This window comes from Rhipicephalus microplus, chromosome 9 (genome assembly GCF_043290135.1).
Source record: "Rhipicephalus microplus isolate Deutch F79 chromosome 9, USDA_Rmic, whole genome shotgun sequence".
Taxonomy (NCBI): Eukaryota; Metazoa; Arthropoda; class Arachnida; order Ixodida; family Ixodidae; genus Rhipicephalus; species Rhipicephalus microplus.
Window position 1 is genome coordinate 71,731,293 of NC_134708.1, and position 21,928 is coordinate 71,753,220.

The 21,928-nt window shown below is 44.2% G+C and overlaps 1 protein-coding gene across 4 annotated transcripts; it reads right to left on the reverse strand.

Moving 5' to 3' along the window:
• Positions 1-829: 829 nt before the first annotated feature.
• LOC119163257 (uncharacterized) lies at positions 830-21,890 on the reverse strand. Of its 4 annotated transcripts, none has more exons than XM_037415215.2 (9): positions 21,647-21,890; positions 20,145-20,229; positions 17,923-18,018; positions 17,395-17,501; positions 15,796-15,992; positions 13,687-13,826; positions 11,946-12,052; positions 9,648-9,822; positions 830-1,496 (listed from the first exon to the last, which is right to left on the reverse strand). In XM_037415215.2, the coding sequence occupies exons 2-9, from the start codon at positions 20,226-20,228 to the stop codon at positions 1,413-1,415; spliced, it is 990 nt and encodes a 329-aa protein (XP_037271112.2). In that variant the 5' UTR covers position 20,229; positions 21,647-21,890; the 3' UTR covers positions 830-1,412. The 4 variants fall into 4 exon arrangements, with proteins under 4 accessions (XP_037271112.2, XP_037271111.2, XP_075729919.1 ...); XM_037415214.2 differs by having other exon boundaries at positions 9,636-9,822; XM_075873804.1 differs by having other exon boundaries at positions 9,632-9,822.
• Positions 21,891-21,928: the final 38 nt, after the last annotated feature.

The window sequence follows — 21,928 nt, forward strand, 5'->3', positions numbered from 1 at the left end:
AAACTCGGCAGGCTAAAACGGAGGCACAAAAACCCACATGTACACAAACATAGCTACAATGTACTAACTACACTGTACACAGGGTCTTCGTTGTGTCTGGTTGCCCTGCCGTCCACTTCGCAACTTTAGTCGGTGAAAACAAACCGGAGTAAAATAGTGCCGAATTCACTCGTTACTTGGGCAACTTTCATTCAAACCCCACTGCTCGGGTACGCTTTCGCTGTAAACAAGCTCCAATCTCCAAAAGAAAGAGACACGATGTTTAAATAACCGTTGTGTTGTGTCAGCGCCCATTCTGACATTACTGCAATGTTACCTCGACGTTACTCATTTCGCAAGCCTCATTCTTTACGAGACTCAAACGGTCACAAAATGTCCAGCGAGCTGTAACAAGCTCGCAGGAAAAAAAAAAAAAAAAAAAAAGAAAAAAAAAAAAGTAAAAGTGTGAGGTCAAATTCTCCCATCGAGTTATGAATCAATAGTTTCCTATTTACTGACAAACTGAACATTATCGGGAGGTAACTCATGGGGTCCGGACCTACACAGTTAACAGGCCCCGCGTTGCGCTTTTTATAGTACGCTATTGCCGACCCTCACTTCATCAAAGTCCGGACCGATAAGATCTAAAAAAATAGATAAATTCGCCTGACCAAGCTGGTCTTAACGAAAAAACGACGAAATCTTATCAAGGCGCACTTACCTGTTAGTAAACTCTCGCGGATGATAGCGCGATTTTCTTCAACAACGTTGTTGTCGGCGAGTAATGAGGCCCGGCAGCGTGAACTACCCCGCCACGGCGCGGCAGATTTGAATGCAAGAGACGTTGCTGGATTTAGGATGAGTTTTATTGCGTTTCAGTGGGAAGAATCACTGAAGCCAATAATGCACATCCGTGCACAAAAGCTTGAAATGAACAGTCAAAAGACTAAAACACAACTACTTAAAATTGCTAGCACTATGATCAAAACAACCCCAATCAGTAGTATGTACATTTTCATAAGAAACATTAACAGATAAAGACAAAGTATTAAAAGTACGTACTAAAATCTTTCACGATCTGGCAGGCTTAGTATGTACACTTGTGAACAATACGTGCTTTAAAAAGCATTGCTTTTCTGCAGTACTTTAATTTCACACAACAAAATGAGCACTCTCCATGCACGTATAGGATCACAAACATCATTATAAATATTCTGCAGTCCCATCGCTGGGAAAACTGCACAAATGTTGCGTATCTTGCTGTACAATGATGGCGCAGACCGAGTCGCGTTCCGTCCGACGACTGTGGCTTGTGCACAGTCGGTCTGTGGTCAGTGCTTATGACACGCAAGAGGACGCGTGCCGAAATAGTGGCTGGGAGCACAGTCAAAACTATCCACGTGCAGCCTCGTAGCCTGAAAGCCCAGTTGGTTTCATGCGCCCACTTCCTGCATTGGCGATAACACGCTGGACATCTCGAGATTACGACGGCCGGAAAGCCGCCTGCTTGCGTTTGCCTGCGAAGTCATGAAACAACATTCCGTGTCAAAAAGTCTAAGTTTGCGACGGCATAAGCCTGTCAATGAGCATGAGACCGCGGCCTTGAAACGGACCTACAACAGACCAGTGTACAAGGTCCCATTAAAGGACACAGCAGGGTTATTCGGACAGAAGTCTGAGAACATAAAAACGAAGTCATGGCTCTTGACGCACTTGCTCCCTCGATCCGCTTAGTAGCTAGCTCATGTACACTCAAACCTCATTAGAACAGTCACACCTGCAACAAAAATGCTTCGATATATCCAAAAATTCTTTATAAGGGATTATTTGCAACATTACCTGAATGCTATTTATTCACTTTGCTATATTCAAATTCGTTAGATCGAGGGTTGAGGTGGGATGTATAATTGGTGAATAACTGTACACATCAACTTCATAGGCTTGTCCTGCGCCGCACGTCTCTTCAAATAGCTTCAAACTGTGTGCACATTCGTGCAGGCCTCCAGAGTTGACAACCAGCGGTGACTTGACTTAATAGCGCGGCGTATTGCTGCAGAAGATCACTTTGCTGGAGCCACTGTTATGTTCGACCTGTCATGCTCGAAACAAGTACATCAAAGAAACAAACTGCGAATGCTTTTGGCACCTAGTATATCATTCTCTTTAAGCAAGAAGTAAGGCTGATTGATTGCAGATTACTTAGGTAATTAAATACATGCTAATAAACATTGATTGCTGAAATTCACTCAAAACAACTCATTCTTTCTTGGAATGTAACAGTGAGTGAATTGGAATCGGGCCATGCAATTATATGATGCAATTTCAAACAGTGCATCATAATTTGCACCTGTAGAGGATATCTTTGTAACATCTGTTGGGTTCACAGGGTTACACAGGTTGTGCAACAGATGTCGATAATTTCCTTCTTAATGATGTCATGTAGAAGTGCAGTGCTCCACGACAGTTGCTTACTAACAAAGAGCCTGCCCTTTCTATCTAGAGCAGGGCTCTCAAACAAACTTTAGCTACCGGGCCGTAGTTACAAAATTTAGTCCTGCTGAAGGCTAGGACCCTGAAAAAGTGGGATGTGGGAGGGGGGGTTATTTGAACCAAATCGCAGTTAATGTTGCATCCTTTGGAAATCTTTTTCCATATCCCATATTTCATATATGGGCCATTTCTTAATGGGACTTGGCACCAGGTTTCTAGAGGCATATTGATATCAATCTAGAAAATGAACGAAGTAAAGTAACGAATTGGGCTAGTTTTTGGCACCGATTGTGATGAGGACAATGAATAAAATCTGAATTCCGATCCTGAAGTATGGTCTTAGTGTTTTAGTTCTGCAGTCACATTTCAACACAGGGTGACATGGCGCCAGGTGCTTTGTAATACTATAACTTGAAGGGGTACCCAGCGATGCCAGCTCCGGATGGTTTTGAATCAACTTCACCCCGGACCATTTTGTGTGCAGAAGATACTAGGACCTTGGGCATCTGCCTCAGTTGCGCAGAAAGCAACTAAAGCACTGCTACTTTACCTAAAGTCAACAAACCTGAGCGACCGCCTGTAGACTGTGTGTGCTCCTCGAGTGTGCTCATGATTGTGTGTACCTTCTCATCTCTCTGCAACCTATTTTCTCCCCTTTATCCCTTCCCCAGTGCAGGGTAGCAAACTGGATGTGCATCTGGTTAACCTCCCTGCCTTTCCTTGCATCTTTATCTCTCTCTCTCTCTCTGAAGGGGTACCGACACAAGCTTTGGCCTCGCGTTTCTTTGCAGAGATGTGTTGCTGGGGGCCCGTTAGAGATAACACGGCACATTGTTTGCTGCACCACAAGACAAATAATTAATTACAGGCTCCTTACTGCCAACCAGTTTCGGTTTGAAAGAGCTCCAAAAAACGACAAGTCGCCGGGTGCAACCATCACCAGGTAGGGTGTGCAATGCTCAACCATGTGAGCACAAACAACTGCACCGTACTTCCGAATGACGCCCACCAAGAAACCCTTTCGAACAGGAAATGAGACGGCACTAATCAAACCTATCAATCAGGCACATGTGGGGGTTTATGAGAAAAATGCATCTCAAGACATTTTGAATTTCTTCATTATACAAGTTAATCGACGGTTGGCTCACACGTGCACAACCATGATTGTCGCTATGTCATGCCTCAATCACCAGACGCATTTCATCATTCGTATGCCGGCACAGAATAGCCCATTTATCATATTTTGGCATGCATTTACACTCTTGAAAAAGAAGGAGAGCATACAGTGTTCGTGTTTGCATGCCCGGCCCATTCGAATGCACGCTGAATGATATCCCACAGATGAGTTGCCATTTTCTTTTATACTATGGGACCTTCTGTTCACACTCAAACCTCGATAGAAGGAACACTGATAACGAAATATCGGTAATAACAAAGGGATCAAAGCATACTCTTGCGATAGATACAGTGTTAAAAATAACCTTTATAAATTTTATGGTATAACAAATTTATTTTCTGTCTTATAATGCGGTTTGAGTATACAGTGGAACACCGCTACAACGAAACTGACGGAGCGCAGAAAAAATTTCGTTGAAGCGAAAATTTCGTTGTAGTGAAATTGAAAAAAATATAGTTCATGTGAGCTGGCAAAACAAAGGAACGCTTATTCTCAAAATTCAAAATATGTCCGCTGCTTCCTATTCTTTCCCAGCAGCATCATGACGTGATTCTCACCCATGCATCATAGCGACGCCATGGTGAAAAGCACGCTGAAACAACGCCTAAAACCACTTCCGTGGACGAACCAAAGAGTTGCATTAAAGGAGCACTGACATCAAATTTACTCATGCCAAGATTTTTGCGTCAGCAAGTAGCTATAGACCCCGTAGCAGCAATTCGAGACCTGAAACGCAACTGAGGGATGAATAACGATCACTTTTATTGATTTATATCACTGGTATCTAGCACTATTCAAAACAGCCGGCAATCCCGCCATTTTTAGTGCTGGGAGCATCAGCAGTTGCGCTACCTTGCGGTAACCTCCAGATCACGCCACAGCTGACCTGATGTCCACAGTGACGTCAGGCTCAGCTGCTCCGCAAACATTTCGTCTGCTTGGCGGACACATTCAGTCATGCTTTGTCACCTGCATTGCTGTCGTCGCCGTACAGAGTGTCGACTTGAGTTCAATACGATAGACTGGAGCTTGGAATCCCCGCGATTCGGGATGTCGCGGATTATTTTTGCTTCAATAGACCTTTTGAAAAACAGTGATTTCGAAATAGACGCTGTTCCAAGCAGCACTGCAGAGTTTCCCGAGCATACACGCTTCAGCCAAGTTCGCTCGTGTGTCGCAGTTAGCTATATTGGTGTGTTTTGGCGTGCAAATCATTCAGGTATATGCAGAGGGGTCAATGCAATATAGCTATCGCGAACGAGCATCAGCGGAGAAATAGAATACGTTTCCTGCTTGCCAGGTTCTTTTTTGCGCCTCCAGATGGCCCCACCTACCCAGCCTCTCGCGGTTAACACGATATTAGCACTTTTACATGGACGCAAAGTCTACAGATGAACTAAAATTCAACGATACCTGCGTGTTACTTGTTAGCAATGATATCTGACTATACGCTGTTCCACTTTTGATAGCTTGTAGTCGTGTTGATGTGCAACACATACGTGATATGAAAAGACACCCTCATTGCACTTTTTCCGTGCTTCATAATAGATGACTGCAACTCGCAACGATTCCCCGACATACTGACCGACAAGCACACGTTTAATCATGCTCTTTTCTTTTGCCGTTCTTTTAAAGGTGGCTTTATTTTGATAATGTTACGAGATCATTCGAACAGGTGCGACGAAGATCAGATGCGATGAGCGAGTGCGTTTCTGCACTTCGGCACCACGATAAGAACACTCGGATCGTACAAGTCACCGCAACTAGGGCATCGTCACTCAGGATGGTGTTTGTGGAATGTATCGCACCAAACACGTAGAACTAGTGTAGATGTTACAAAGCAGTCTATTTTCCGTTTTTTCTCCTTAGCTTTTCTACGCTGTTTGACAGAAAATTAAAATAACTTCCACGTGACGGATGCCATTCAAACTTGGCCAAGAAGACCTATGCATACCAAGTGATCGAATGATGGGCACATCTCGATCTTGAAATTTGATGTCTGTGCTCCTTTAACCCGGTAACACCAGCAGCTGTCTGCCGTCAAAAGTATCCGACAATGCCGAGATGGAGTCAGGGTATTGTGGAGCGGTGACATTTGCATTATTCTATGCCGTTATTATCATCCATCACTCGCAGCTAGCCGATTTTCGCAACAGCCGCTCTAATTAGTTAGCACACTGGCCAAGCGCGAACATAATGATAAGCATCGGAACCGAAAAAGGCATCGTTCTGCGGTTGCACCCAGCAGCTGCGTGAAGGAAAGCACGAACTGAGCGACGGAGCTTCAGCTTCGGATTATTTGCGGCTCAAAAGCAAGCCAGTGGCAAAAGCAGGGCAGTCTCATTGCCATTGCTATTGAGCAATGGCGGCGCCCATGCTTGCCGAACAGCGGCGGTATAGTGGCAGTTTCTGGTGGTGCCAACGCGTGTTGTAGACTTCTTTAGTGCATTTTCAGGCTCTGAAAATGCATCGAAATGTTAAAGATTGTGTTCACTGCATAGCAATAAGTATCCGAGCCTGGAATTGCATCGTAAAATTTCGTTGAAGAGGGACAATCGAAGAAAAAGTCTTCGTTGTGGCGACAATATTTATGAATTGACTCCTATGGACTGCTGACGGAAAGTCGTGAATTTTTTTTTGTAGCGGAAATTTCGTTGGAGCGGCGTTTGTTGTAGCGGAGTTCGACTGTATATCCGTAGTTCTATAGTCTATAGATATGCTTGCAATATGTGTTTCTGTAGTTAAATACACTAAAACCTCATAACAGAGTTGCAACTTACATGAAAACAAGTTCATTATTCTGAAAATTCGTTATAACAGTAGTCCTAACATTATATATATTGCAAGACTATATTTATTTTAATTCGTTATAACTGACATTTCGTCATACAGTAAGACCTAGAGATAAAGAAATGGTTTACTTCCGACTTCGTTTACTTCCGTTTTAATGGGAGATGCTACTCGAAGACACTTTTTTTTTTTAATATTCACCCTAGAGCAATGAACCTTGAGCTGTTTATGGAACTTTTTATGCTGATTTCAAATATATAATTAGTTTTCTTGCAAGTTACACACTTTTAGCTCTGCAACATGACAAAGTGAAAACTTTAAACTTTCTGCCGCCCCTTTTTTCATCCCTAAACTTCTGTAATTTTTTACCATTCATAGCCCATAATGCTTCCAATAAAGTGTAGAGTGCAAATAACTAATTAGGAAGCGCAAACAAAATATGTAATATGCGTGAAAAATAATAGGCATAAAAAGTCCATATTTCACTTAACCAAGTAAAGGTATACATACAATTTTTTATTACACAATAAAATATCGAAATTTAAACTAGATAATTGCATTTGTCATACTTTAGAAAAAAATTGGGCAAAATTTCATGCAGATCTGAGCACTGGAAGTGCCCGAAAAAAGAGGGGCACATTGGAAAAAATGGCAAAATTTATGGTTTGAGAAAAACGAGTTTTAAAGTTAAAATTGACTTTTTATTTATGAAAGATATCATTAAATCAGATGAAATTTGCACACCAAAAAGAACAATCCTTCTTGTAGTGGCCACTGCAACTAAAATACGCCAGCACCATGAGTTTGTCCCTCTCGGCTTTTTCGAACCACCTCCTTACAGACATTTCGCTCACGGACAGGGCCATGAAACGCTTGCCAAACTTCCACTCCATCTGGCAGAGCCTTGTGCCAAATGCAAGCTAGGAAGAAGTTCGACAGGACTGCGAAATCCAAACTAAGTCCAGTGTCATGCCATTTTGCAGCCATGCTTGTGCCACATACTGTCGTACATAATTGCAATGTCGTCCCTGCTAAGTTCTCTCACTGCGAGCTCTTTCCGCCTCTCAAGATTGGTGCTGACGTCATCCATTGCCGCATCACGAACTTTCCGGCTGACGGGTGCGAATGACTTTTTATGCATTGGCTTTTGCAAGCCAACAACTGCCGCAAATCGAACCAGCTGCTCGTAGCCTATTCCTACAGAGCATGCCGCACAACGGCTTTCACTTGCGAGCAATGGCTTTTTTCATTCATAACGGAGATAATTACACGAGAAAAGCATTGTTCAGCTGCGCTGCTCGACAAGGCATGGACCCCGCAAATAGGTTTCACAGAACATACAGTCGCGCAGCGGCTAATGGCGGTCCCTGATTCGTACCATGTGATAAGACAGTCGCGGCGCTCGAAAAACACGCAGAAGAGTGCTTCTTTTTATTATTTCTTGCGCTGCATGAGCGAGAGAAACTGTTGGTATTTGAAGAGTGAAGCTCAACTTTTCGACTCATGCGATCAACAATGGCGAGCGGCGGCGCATTATCGGTGGCAAGGTGCTCGAAGACTGCACACTTTCGACCTTTTAACAGGCACCTTGTGCTCTTCAGACGCAATTTTAAAGCATTTCCAGTTATGTCTCGACCTGTATTTTTTTTTCATAACAGTAGAGGTACTAATCTTATCAAAACAGGCTAAAATAAAAAATCGGTAATTTTGAAAAAAAAAAACGCGTTTTTCGACTCGCATCTCCCCTTAAGGAGGATTTTGTTATACGCAGGTTTTGTACGAAAATTCTAAAAATAAAAAATAAATGCACAAATTAAACAAAAGGGAGACCGAAGACAGAGCTAGTTGAAAATACTTATTTAGCGGTAAAAAATTGTATTACTATTGCGATAGCAATTATATGGACACTCTCGACGGGTGTTTGGTGCCGCCGCCATGTTCCGTCACAAGTCTAATTTTATAACATGCCCCCGCGCATCTTAACTATCATGAGCAGGTAAAAGTGTGCGAGCGCTGCTGAAGTAGAGATCAAATGAGTCGGCTAATCTCTATTGCCCCGAAGGTGCATAAAATAACATCCCTGCGTGTTAGAACCGACGTCAAATGCTCAAACAGGGAGGAAACCACCAGTCTCGAACGAGCATGACAAAACACATCTGCTGACATGACAAAACACATCACGTATCTGCTCACATCAGCGTTTTGTAGGAGTTCCGCGATATCCGATCCGAAAAAGCTGGCTAGCTGCCAGCCTTACTTGATATAACATTACAATACTTTTGCTACCGCGTTTAATGCACTGCATTCAATGTGCCGTCGCGTTCTTGCCAGAGCAAATCGGCATATCACGGAGGCTACGAACCTACAAACTCGCGGCACGGCACTAGGCGAAGGCGTGTGACGAGTCGACCTCCGAAGATCTGTCGCCACCGTAGTCTCGGAGAGTTTTCATCAGGGCCTAATCTGACATGCCCTCTGCAGGGTCGACATGGTTTTCCCCATAAAAAAAAAAAAGGAAAGAAAATCTACGATGAACGTCGTCGAGGGCCACACCTTGTGCACGCGCACAGCACCGAAAACGAAGTGCAAACGACAGAGATACCGTGGAAAACTATTCAGTAAAGCTCTCTTCATATGCAGCACGGCCCCACGTGTGTGACGCTAACTAAAAGTGTGGCCAATGCAAAGAAAGTTTTCTTTCTTGTGTTTGGTTTGGAGGGGGGTACATCCATGTATGCACCTGCGGTGGCAACGCTGGCTCGTGGAGCGCAGGCCCGCCTGCGCTCACCCGAGCGCTTGGCCACAAACGCGCCGCCGCCTCTTTACGCTTTGTCGTTGGCAGGGCACCCGCAGAAAATGCATGCTCGTACTAAAATGACAAAATCTGAGGCCGAATTCCTGGCTATCCATGGGGAAAATGCGTTATATATCAAAGTTGTCTCCCGCTGTTGCTTTGTTAAATAGAGGTCCCAAATACATGTGCTTCTATGAAGCAACGGCGGGGAATAGAAAAACTTCATTATATCGAGAAATTCGTTATATAGAGGTTTGTTATAAGCAGGTTTAACTATATATCGGTTCTTTATATCGAGGTTTGAGTGTACTGAAGAAATCTAATCAGCACCATATGACACAGACATATGGTGCGTATCTGGTCAGTTAAATACTTATGAGCAGTTGAAATTGTTCCCACACCGACCCTGCACTTGACCTGTACGTCTGGTGAGGAGGGACTCCATGCCTCCGCACCAGAGTCGTCCGAGCTGTCTGGAGGGTGGATGTGCACAAAGCGCTTCTTGAGCGCGTTAGCCAGCATGCCAGCCGGATCCGTAGTTGTAGAGGAGTCCGGTTCTCCGCTCTTCCGCAAAGGGGTGCCACTCGGTGACCTGCAAAATGCATCAAATGTGGCCGAGCAGTGTTTGGGGCTTATCAGTCCAGAATTAGGCACAAAGTGAAGCACGTCCTAAAAAGGCACATACAGTAAGCTCAACTCTTGATATTGTCACGCGGTTGCGACATTGACGAAAGCAAGTCGGCGTGTTCAAGACAAAACCCTTTACTGGGCGTACTTGCGCCAGGGTAACCAAGAGACTATGAAGCAATACACGATGTACATTGTATACACTGATAGCATTGGCCCTGTTTGCCACTAACCTGCAGAGACGTGCATCAGCATTTGTACATGCGGCACTGAACATTTGAGCCTAAGCGTTGGTGGCCGCATTTGTTCCAGAATGAACTCAGCTGTTCGCATTAGTGTACTCCAGCCTATATTGTACAATAGAAGATTCTGAAATAATATGGAAGGCTCCCAGACACTCGGACGTGGTGTGCGCAAGGAAGCAGTGATGCGTTTAATGAACCATTTACATGAAAATTGCATATGGAAGGCTCCAGACTTTTGGATGTGGTTTGAGCAAGGAAGCAGTGATACGCTTAAAGGACCATTTACATAAATATAGCAAAAGAAGCGCACAAGGCATACCACCATTCTGAAGACATAGCAACAAATTCTAGTATGGGTGCCTGTTCTAACCATTATTGTGTCTAACAGTATGAGTGGCACCTGCTGTATCAATGACAGATGGTGGTGACCCCACAAAATAACCTCTCATAGTACAGTAAAAGGTCACGTATTTGACCCACATCAGTTCGTAAAATGTGATAATTCAGGCATGTTCTTCGGTCCTGGCGAGCATGTGTATTGTTCAACAGCATAAAATTCGTTAAATTCTATTCAGCAGCAACCCAGTTAATACGTACGATCCAATGAGCACGCAAAGCACAAAGCGGTACAAAGGCAGGCGAACGGTATTTGGAAACAACCAAAATAGCTGCAGGCCTTCATAATGGTGAGGTTGCCATCACCAATCTTACTACAGTAGGGTTGCTGTGGAACAATGCTCTAGTGCCTGCAGCAAGCTCGTTTCATTTTTTAATTTTACTAGGTGCATGTGACCTGCATTGAGCAAGATCGTGTCGACGGCCACGGGTATCGAAGCTGCCACAAACAGTAGTTTTCTTTCTCCAATGCGCCTCCAGAACTGCACAATTACTGTTCATGGTTTGTGCATTAGCAAGTCAGGTTTGTGCAGCAGCGAATGTGGTGCTCAACAGTTTTCTTTCGGCTGCAGACGTAGGCCATGTGCGTTCCTTCAGAAAAGGTGGATGCTATGATAGTGCCTCTAGGAACCCTGCTTTCGTCCACACCACATGCGGCACTCGGAAGCTTAATTGTGGCTTCAGGCAATACGTGGGTAATGTCACAAAAGCCGTTGAAGAGGAAGAGCTTCAGCCAGGGTCCACTGCTGGCATGAAACTTGCTTGCTACATTGTGAATGATAAATGATTAGCTGCCTTCCACTTCTCCTTCGGAAAAAAAAAAAAAAAGTCACGTGTGCATGGTGGTACATAAGGGAAAGGTTCAGCGCATGCTTCGTCTTAACACTTGAGCCGCGGTCACACTGACTGAAATTGCCGATTTTAACTAGTCTTTTGCAGGATAAGTACATGACTTGCATATTCATCAAGAATACAGAAATGCCCTATGTAAGAGGCATCAATAATTAGTCATTCAGTTAGTTCAGACATTTTTCCCGATTCGATGTAATCCAAATCGATGAGTTTTTCCAGTATTCATGTTCTCTCTATGAAAAAGTCAAGTTCTGTGCCCCATCGACTTACGCAAGTTATAGACTCTACTATGCTGTGCGAAGTTTGTAAAATGCGCAAGAAAAAGAAAATAGCTCGTGCAATACCACCAAGATTTTAGAGCACACGGACAGTACAAATGTTCACATAATATTTACACCAATATTCGCATTTCCTGTCGGTACGAACATTGGCACATCTGCTGTTCCGCGCCACAATTATCTGCCAATTTTCCCGGCTTTCAGTCATTCCAATGACACCAAGGCGAGCCCACATGCAGGGTCACGTTGTATGACACACACACAAACACACACAGAAAGATAGAACACCGCTATGAGGCTAGCATTGGTCTGCTCACTTTTCGACCTTCTTCAGTTTGACCGTGCCGAGGCCCTTGAGGACTTCTGCAAGCATCGCCTCGTGAGACTTTTCAACCTGCGTTCTCGTTGGGTCCCGGGGGCGCTGCTGCAAATGAAAAATTTAGAAAAATGCATGCAGCAGCACAGTGACGACTTCGTCATAACTTCCCAGCTATTCGGCCCGGTAAGTCGACATGAAAAAAAAAAAGGCATGTCACATATCCCAAGAGTACACAGTTCTTTAAATGCAGAGTCAAGGACAAAACACGGGAACAAATGGCACAAGCACTATGAAAAACCCAAAGAGGTCTGCCAAAATGGGAATCACCTGGGTGACATGTTACAACATAATAAATCTTGGAGTTTAAGGTTCCAAAACCTAGGTTTTATGAAAAATGCTGTTATGGAGGGTTCTGGAAATTGCGACCACCTAGGGTTCTTTAATACGCACCTAAATCCAAGTACCATGAAACCTCGTTAATTCAAAGTCGCCAGAGTCGCGAGAAATCTTTGAATTAGGCTAATTTTCGAATGAACAGAACATACAGAAGCGGGATGCTGCTCGTCCTTTGCTGTGCCCGCTAGTGTACAGCTCCAAGGGTCATGTTTTCTAGTAATACCTGGTCTTAATTTTGCCGCCAACACTGAGAACCTCGCTGCTGCCCACGCAAAAAAAAAGTGATTAACTGAAATGCGTGCTTGCGAAAAAAGAGACATCTTCAGTACAACAGAGTAGAGACACGTGGGCAGCAGGACGCCTGCTCCTCAGTGCGTCCGCACATTACGATGCGACCATTTACACATTCTTTATAGTAAAATAAAATATTTAATACTGGCCAGTGCGACGAAATTCACAATGTCTTTTCCCTGCAAAACATGTTCACTGAAACGTTCCAACTTAGTTGTCAAAGTAAGACATAGCAGGCAAGAACTCTACCCCCAGTGCAGGTCCGCAAACTGCTGGAGTAACCGGCAATCGGACATTTGCGCACATTGCCAATTCTGCCAAACTGTCCTTTATTGACTTTACAATCTGAAAAAGAATGGGTACACCATTACTCGCAGAGATTGTGAGAAATACGCGATATGCTGGCCACACGTCACCGCTGTGTTTGCAGTGAAGCACGTCTTGTGTTCTGAAGCGGCACATTTTGGTTGATCACGAGACCAGTTTGGTTCTTTTTATTTATTTAATTATTTATATATCTTTTTTGCTAGAAGTAGCAAGGCCTGGGTGCTTTAGCTGCCACTCATTAGTATCGCTCCATTGCACTGCCTTGTGGCTTTTAAGTGCCGTCGTTTCCAGAAATTTTAGGCGAAATCGAGCCCGGGAATTGGCCCCATGGCAGACAAAGTTTTCGAATTATCCGGACCGGTGCTGACCGGCGCTTCAAATTACACGCCCAGACTAACATTGCAAAATATGGGATGGCAGAAAGATTTCAAATTAAGCGGGATTTCAAAGTAACATAGCTTGAATTAACGAGGCTTTACTTTACACGAGCCTCAAGCACTTTCACCTCCATTCAAACTGCAATCGCGGCAGCCGGGATTCGATTCCAAGACCTGCAAGTCGGGAGTCGAGCGCCATAACCAGTTGGAACGCCGTGGCAGGTAGCGGGCAAGTTGGTACCCGATGCTCTTGCATTTAGAGCACACTCTACAACGATAGCATGCAGAACATGCAGGAGACACAGAGCGCCAGTGTTGTTTTTTTGTATCTGGCACTTTGGCACATACCTTGCGGATAACCACTTGGGCAGGTGCAAAGAAGTTTGGAGGCGGTGGTGGTGGAGGTGGAGGAGGTGGCAGAGACGGTGGCGGTGGAGCAGCTCCGCTGGGAGCAGAAGCTACTGAGTAGCTGCTGCGCATCTCAGCGTCTGAAACGTAATTGATCACATGACTCAAAAGGCCTAAAGCGAACCCAATTAGACAAAAATATGGCACGAATCACCTAACCGCACAACATGGAAATCGCGTTGGAAGTTTACCCTTCCACAATGACAGAAACATTACTATTGCCAATCAAAGGTACACAGCGCTTACTCCTGCCAATCAAAAGTACACAGCGTTTTTACCCCTACCAACCAAAGGTGCACAGTGTGTTAAATAATATGCAAAATAAAAACAGCAGTTGAAAGTTCCCACATCAACTTGCACTATCACAGGGCTTCAACCCCAATTTCTGGGGTTGAATCAGACGGGGGCACGAAATCTGCTTGCCTGAAAGTGACGCATTAAAGAAAAGCCCTATCTAGCTTCACAGCCTGTTTGTCAGATGGTGCTACTACTGAAGAAAAGCCGAGGAGAGAGGCTCATCTTCCAGCATTGCCGTGGGTGGGTGAGGAAGGGTCTCCGTGTTGCTAGAGCAACAGTGTACATTCTTTATTGTGAGGTAGGAAAAAACGCCAGGCCTGCGCGGAAGGCGCAGCACAGTCACAGCGAAAGCTAGAAGATCAGCCTTTCAGAGCCTTTCCTAAACACTCATTGGGTAACTGCTGCAAAGCACACTTGCTTGATACCCACTACGACATTGATAATAAAAAATTTTGGATAGTAGGCCGACATTCACTTTGCTATATTTTTTTAGATTCTTCTGAGAAGCGTTGCATCTGCAAAACACTTGCAAGAAATTTTGTGCCAATTGTTCATGCAGTGGCCGATGACGATGATAAGGAATTATGCCTGAAGTGGGTATGTGCCACAGTTAATAGCTGAAAAAGAACAAGCTTTTGTAATGGGTTGAAGCATTGGATGACCCACTCGCTACACTATTTGCTTTGTGCAACGACTAGTTGTTGTTTGGCTGTTTTAAAACGCTTTATAATTCATGTTAACTCGATTGCTTTCCCGATATCAAGCCTGCCTAAGGCAAGTTTGCCAACAAGTCCCAAGCAGCGGCTTAGCTCAGTGGTAGAATACTGAGCTGGCACCCAGCGGACCCAGGTTCGAGCCCCATTGTGTCATTGGTACTAGGTTTTTTTTTTCTTATTTGGTGCGATGTGGTTACAGACACCAGTGGTGAAGGTGGTGCAGAACTACGGCGCCGCACATTACCCGAGTTTTTATCTCATAACAGCTTTCGCTGTAAAAAAATAAAGCAGTAGCCCGCACCATAAGAGCAGGCAAAGCAGCATTGTACAGTCAAACTTTACTGCATTCTCATGGCTGCTTGCCCCATGGCGAAGCTCCCCGCCGACCTCTTCTTTATTCAAACGCATTAATCTCTTTTAATGGCGATATCGCCATTGCTCGCCTTTTACAGTTTTCAACATGCCAACCCATTTTGTTGCCTGCTTCACGCTCTCCGCTGTCGCCAGCCTCTGCCAGTCAGCAGAAGCATTTATGAAAGAAGGTTGAATGAATGCTATGCCCCTGATTGTGCCACACGTTGTGAACAGTGCAAGGGAAGGAGAAAGCATGTGCAAAAGCATGAGAAGTGGAGGGAGAGAGCAAAGGAAAGAGCTATACGCCTGCCTTCGCCTTGCTCAGTTTGTCTGGTCCGTGGAATGTGCTGAGTGGCACTGCAGTTGGCATGTCTTTCTTACTTTTTTACCATTTTTATATAAGCATACCATTTCTTTAAATAAGCACAGTAGACTTTCAGTGAAACAGAACTGCTGCTTAAATGGAATAACTGCTTCTAGCACGATTGGTTTCACTCTTGTTCATCTCTGAGTAAACAGAACTCCCATTAAATAGAAACGTTTTCCTCGACACTTCAGGTTCCGCTTAAGAATAATCTACTATAACCACGGACTACATTGCGTTCCAAAGGGGCTACATGGCAAGTTACAAAAAACTATTTATAGTCAACGTTGCGAAACTGAGAAAGGCACCGCCACTTGCCTTTCTGTGAGGTGACCAGCTCCTCGAACTGCTTCCTGAGAGATGCCACTTCCTCCTTGAGGAGCGAGATGTCGCTCTCCATGCTCTCGGGGATGGGGCTGCACTGGCGGCTGGCCGTGTCGGTACTCGCGCGCGACCCGCATTGCCCCAGGGGCCGCAGGCTGCTCCCTCTTACACTGGAGTTGCTCCTGTAGCACCTGTCAGAGGTATAATTTAGTTCAGTTTTTTCGTGCACCTGTTTTGCACAGCTCTACAATAAAGTGGCTCTTCAGTCAACAAGAAAATAGGCTATATTTTTCTGGCAGCTTGAAAAGAAACTGACTGACGAAAACTGACTGATGAAAAATGACTATCTATGAGTGGCCAGCGAAAGGTGAATGAGGAAAACTGACTGAGGAACACTGAGTGAGAAAAACTGACTGAACAGTACCAACTGACAAAGGCTGACCGAGGAAAAGTGACTGAAGAGAACTGGCTAAAAAAAAACTGACCGAGGAAAACTGACCGAGGAGAACTGACTGAAGAAAGCTGATTCATTGATATGTGGGGTTTAATGTTCCAAAACCACCATATGATTGTGAGAGACGCCGTAGTAGAGGGCTCCGGAAATTTCGACCATCTGGGGTTCTTCAACGGGCACCCAAACCTGAGCACACCGGCCTACAACATTTTTGCCTCCATCGAAAATACAGCCGCCACAGTGACTGAAGAAAACTGATAGAACCGTTGGTGAGCCTTAGATAAGTACTGAAAGGAAGCTACAGTGAAGTTTCTTTGTATGCTTAAACAAGTCCCACGGTTTCATGCGCTAGTTCCACAACAAGATCACGAGGCATGCTTTAGCTGGGTGCTCTGGACTAATTTGAGCACCTGGTGTTTTTCATCACCTGGGATTTCGTTCTTGCCTTTTGCACAGCGTTGACAGTCTAGACCGACAAAGTGTCGTTAACCCTACCTTATAACATATTAGAAAATAGCAAGGTGTGATATTTGTATGACGGTATCTGTATGAAGCTCCCCCTCTTTCTTTTACTGCATTTTTTTTGCTATTATGTAACAAGTGCATGCACTACGAAACCCCACTGAGCCAAAAGAATGTTGGACATATAATGGTCTTGTAACTACCACACTTTAGTTGAAAACTACAAGCAAGACTGCGCACGCTTTCCTTGGGTCAACTATCTGTTGCCGCCATGTGGTTGTTTAGAGTTAAAAAAACAAAACAAAAATGGAACACCTAGATTAAACACCTACTTCTCTTTCATCACTTCCAGCTGCAGTTACAAGTTTTTACAGTTTTAACAATAATAGTTGTTGCATTTACACACCATGAAACCACTGTACAATAGAAGACACCATTCTGGAGGACTCCGAAAATTTAACATCCAGGGTTTCATTTTTTTTTTCCGTGCACCTGAACCTAAGCACAGAGGGTCAACACTATCAGAATGTGGTCACGATGGCTGGGAACTTATCCCATGACCTCTGGGTCATTGTTTTCCTTTCTTCCTTTGTCTCTTTACTAAGGAACAATGCTGTGCACAGAACTTGCAAATAAGGTTACCTAAGAATTTCAAAATGAAAGCTGGCTATTCTCACCTTAGCATGACTCCTTCTCTCCTAGGTACGGGCGAGCGCAGTCGGCTCACATTGCCGAAGTCGACCGATGGGGCCCTCGTGGAGGCCAACTCAGTCGACGTTGATGGCTGGTGGGGAAAAGGGGGCAAGTACAAGAACATCAAAGAACCTTTTAGACATGCCCCGCAAGAATGGCAATGCTACAGAGAGCAAGCGAAATTGGAAAGCACAAATTTACATGAACCTCTGCTGACCTAGCCAAGGTGGTAGTCAAATTGCAATTATGCCGAGACATTTTCAATAGTGAAGTTATCCAATTTATTTGAACATGACCATGAAAAAGAAAACAGCTTCGTTTTGAGCTATAGTAATGGTGTAGAGTTTTCATAATCTCATGCAAAGCCCTCTGCCTAAATTGTCAACATACACATAGGCAAACTAGTGCAATCATGCTTCACCCAACAGTTTTGCCAAAATAAGTGAACACCATGCCCAAAGTCCTATTTCTGCGTTGTCAGTAAGAATAAATGCACAAAAAAGCAAACAAACCATTCTGAAGTGCTTCAACTTTTGCCAGCTTCCAATAGACCACTCCACAAGCGTTGCAAGAGCACTAGCTAATTCATTCATGGCATCGTTTTGTGGCTGAAATGAAATTCCGGAAAAAAACAGGATCACTATCCCTGCTACACTGAGAGTTGGCTCCTCCCATCCGAAGCAGGTGATTAGCAAGTGTGAGGAAGTCGCACGACAAGGCAGGCCCGGCATATCGTACTGTAGCTAGAACCTAGTGCCTATGACTTTAACGAGCAAAGTTATAATACTTTTAAAAACATTTTTACTCAAAGTGCTGCTATATAAATACATACATGAAATCAAACAACTCCGAATCAAGTTTCAAATCGTAATGAAAAACACTTGTGCCCCAAGATGAAAAACACCTATGCCTGGGCTGTAATACAATAGGCACAATACTATCATACAATAATAATAATTTATGGGGTTTAACATCCCAAACCACCATATGATTATGAGAGACTGAATACTATCATACAGCCTAACCCTTTGTAAAATACTGATGGAACAGACAACTACGTATTAGAGACACCAATGTGCCTACATCAAGATAAGTATAGATAAAGAAAATGAGAATCTGGTACCCTGCATATAAGGGGTACCCAATAAAGGGACAAGAACTGCTCGCTGACTAGCTATAAAGCTGTTTGAAAAGAACACTGAATGAAATTTCTGCCGCCGATGTTTTCAACTAAATCGAAAGATTGGGTCCTGAAATCAATAGGGACAACCTTCAAAAACTAGAGGAAAAAGATTGATGAATCTAATGCATTTCTTGGAAACTGACGCGTCTAGCGGCCGTGCCTTGAACTAGAGACGGCGATGTCGCACATGCTCGAAACGGGCAAGTCAACAATGCCAGCCGTCTAAGCGCCTCTCGACTCGCTCAGCTCCCCCTGCAGTTCCCAAAGCCAGTACGAATAGCACCGGTGGCGAACAATGCTCCCATCCCGGGCAAAACAACAGCGCTTTCGTGGAAGAAAGTGGAGAGGAGGATGAAAAGGAGGGGGAGAGATGCACGTGCATTCTGCATGCACCTCGGCGAGTGGCGTCACGACTCGCGGTAGCGTGCAGCCGGCGTGCACTTACAATCAATACAAAATACAGCCAACTCTTAAAAAATACGAAAGATCAACTCTGTTTATCGTAAAAGTTGCATCTTCAGAGCCGAATTTTGACGTTTTGTCAATTTTTCCAATTTTCGTTTTGTGTCCCTTTAACAAGTTTGATTCAACTTCGTTGAAAAGCAGCTACTGCATATTATAACCAATAACCCTGTGCTCTGAAGACCAACACTAATACACAGGCTAAAGAATTAAACCCGGTGCTGGCGACAAGGCCCTGTACAGGTCCCCAAACAGCAGATTTAACTGCAGGCCTAAAATGAAACCAGTATCTCTTCAACTTATATGCTTGAAGACACAGGATTCCTGTGTTGTACGAGCCCGGTGTATGCGAAGGCCTGTCCTGTACTTTTCAGTTGCACGACATCAATCTTGCTCATGTCCCTACATGCAAGCTTAGGCAATCATTGGCAAACGTCAAGGATATGCTTGCAAAACCCAAAAATAGTTTTCTGGTGTCGTTAACAAGATGCCATGTGGCGGTTCTGGACACGTGTATGTAGACGAAACAGGCATGTCAGAAATGGCTGGACATGCAGTTTCCACAAGCCAGGTTGTAACTGTCACAATGCTAACATAAAAGGAACGAAAGAGAGAAGCAAGACGGCAAGGCTTCATTTAGAATCTCTTTATGTTCAAACAACGATGTACGACCTGTTGGCAACACAGGCAATCTGCCCCTGATCTACAACCGTTACAAATGGCTCATTGCAAAGCGTATTAAATAAGTTTTTTTTTAAGAATTACTTGCTTTGTGAACAAGGCTTTCGTAGTCAATCCAGAGCATCTGTTTCTTTTTTTTTTTTAAGGATTGACCAGCACTTGATTTTTCTGCCAATGAGTGTATGTGAGCGCCGCTATAGCACGGCTGCAGTGTGTGTAAATAATATTAGTGTTTCTTTCAGTTGTTCTGCTGGCATACTACCTTTAATTCATTCAACAGTATGCTTGTATTCGTCCTCAGGAGCACATTATCTATTGGCATCCTTGGTCTGGCAGCAAAATCGTTCTTGAAGAAATTCACTTACAGAAGTTATGTGAAAAGATGATAAGCATTGAACCAATACTCACAGAGAGGATGTCCATCTTGGAGCAAAGCCACGAAAGACATCGGTACGGCAGCGTCTCGTACCGAGACTTCCGCTTCTCTGACATTCTGGTTGCAAAGGACGGGAGAAATGGTGAGACCTCTGGTTATTCAGCTCGACACTTAGAACAATTAGCTAGAGTGCTGGGCACCATTATACGATTGCAATGGTTCAGTGACATAGCTCAATCTAGCCACGGCTTAAGTTATAGGGACACTAAAGCAACACAATAAATAAGTATTGATTGATAAATTGTGCCTTGAATGCTCTTAGGTGATTAAACTCACCATTTACTTATTAACAGAGGAGGAAATTGAGGTCAAAGTTTCATTCTTAGATTTCACACTGAAATCGATGCGTGACATTATAGATTATGAAGGGTATTCTTTTAATATATTTTGGGCAACATTGGCTCAACATGATGTTGTGAAACTTGGTGTTTCAAGTATATGGCCCTCATCAGACGGAAATTTCTTTTATTTTTATTTTATTTCATCCGGGAGCCAGGTAGGACCTGGCACACTATGAAAATCTACGACATCCCCGAGTTTGGTGTGGGAATTGGAAGGTGGGATCGCCAATCGCGCGCCCCTTTCTCGCAATCTGCTTGCTTTCCAAGCATTTTTCTAATGGTAAGAGTGGTGTTTTCGTTATTGTGAAACTAATTTACTAAGTTTTGAAAAATCCTTTTTTCTCTAATGTTCCTTTAAAGTGACGGGGCATTTAAACAAGGAGTCAAGAGAGAAGACATTACACTACAAATGCTGACTAGAAACTGAAAAGGAACAAAGCATTTGAAAAGAAGGTAGCCTCAAAACTCGCACGGCACACATGTACAGCAATCAAAAAGTGTGTGAAGTTTTACGAAACATATGTCGGTTCGCTTCTTGTCAAAAGAAGAAGTAAAGTGACATTAGCTTAGTAAAACACAGCAAATCAGGGGCGACCCCAGTAACTTTTTTTACTGGAGGGCGGGGGGCAGGGAACTATTGCATCAATTTTTGTTTTAACTATTTGCTTTTTTTAAGAGGGGGGGGGGGCGAAGGGATGAATACGAAAACTTCGGGATACTTTTTTTGTTCCTTGGGGAGGCTCTTTTTTCTATCGTGCCATACAGAGCACACCGTCCGGCCCCCACATCAAATAGAGGTGCTTCCAGTCCCGTAAACAATTTCTGCTTACGATCCTGGCTACTAGTCGGCCTTTATGGTGCCTTCATCTCTCTCTCTCGTGTAAGTGCTTGCACACCGTGTTTAACATGAACACCTACCAACTAACTCAGCTCTCTTCCACGGTAATTCTGAGGAAACTCGTTCGAATGCGTCAGAACGCCTTTCGAAAGCCTACATGTGCCACAAGCGAAACAGAACCTTGCCGGTCAAGCTACGTCCGTACGGCAAACTGCCGCAAACAAGCGTCAGCAAGGTGACAGACACATACATGGAACCTCTTTGGTGTTCACGCAGAAACGATGCCATAGCTTACCTTGCAGATCGCGTGTGTCGCTGAGACAGCGCTCAACTCAATCGTAGCTGTCGCGAAGTCAACTTGCGCGTGCGTCTGAGTCCTGCTGAACCTTCTTCTTTATACTGTGAAAATGCATGAGGACTGTCAGCCTCACTGAACTAGAGTGGCCCTAACCGAACTGCGCGACGAATCGAACCACACGACTATGAACAACACAACGGCGTTCGTTCAAAACATGGCGCCCGATACGAATGACGGATGGATAGAACGAGAAGAGGCGATGCTGGTACACATCCACCG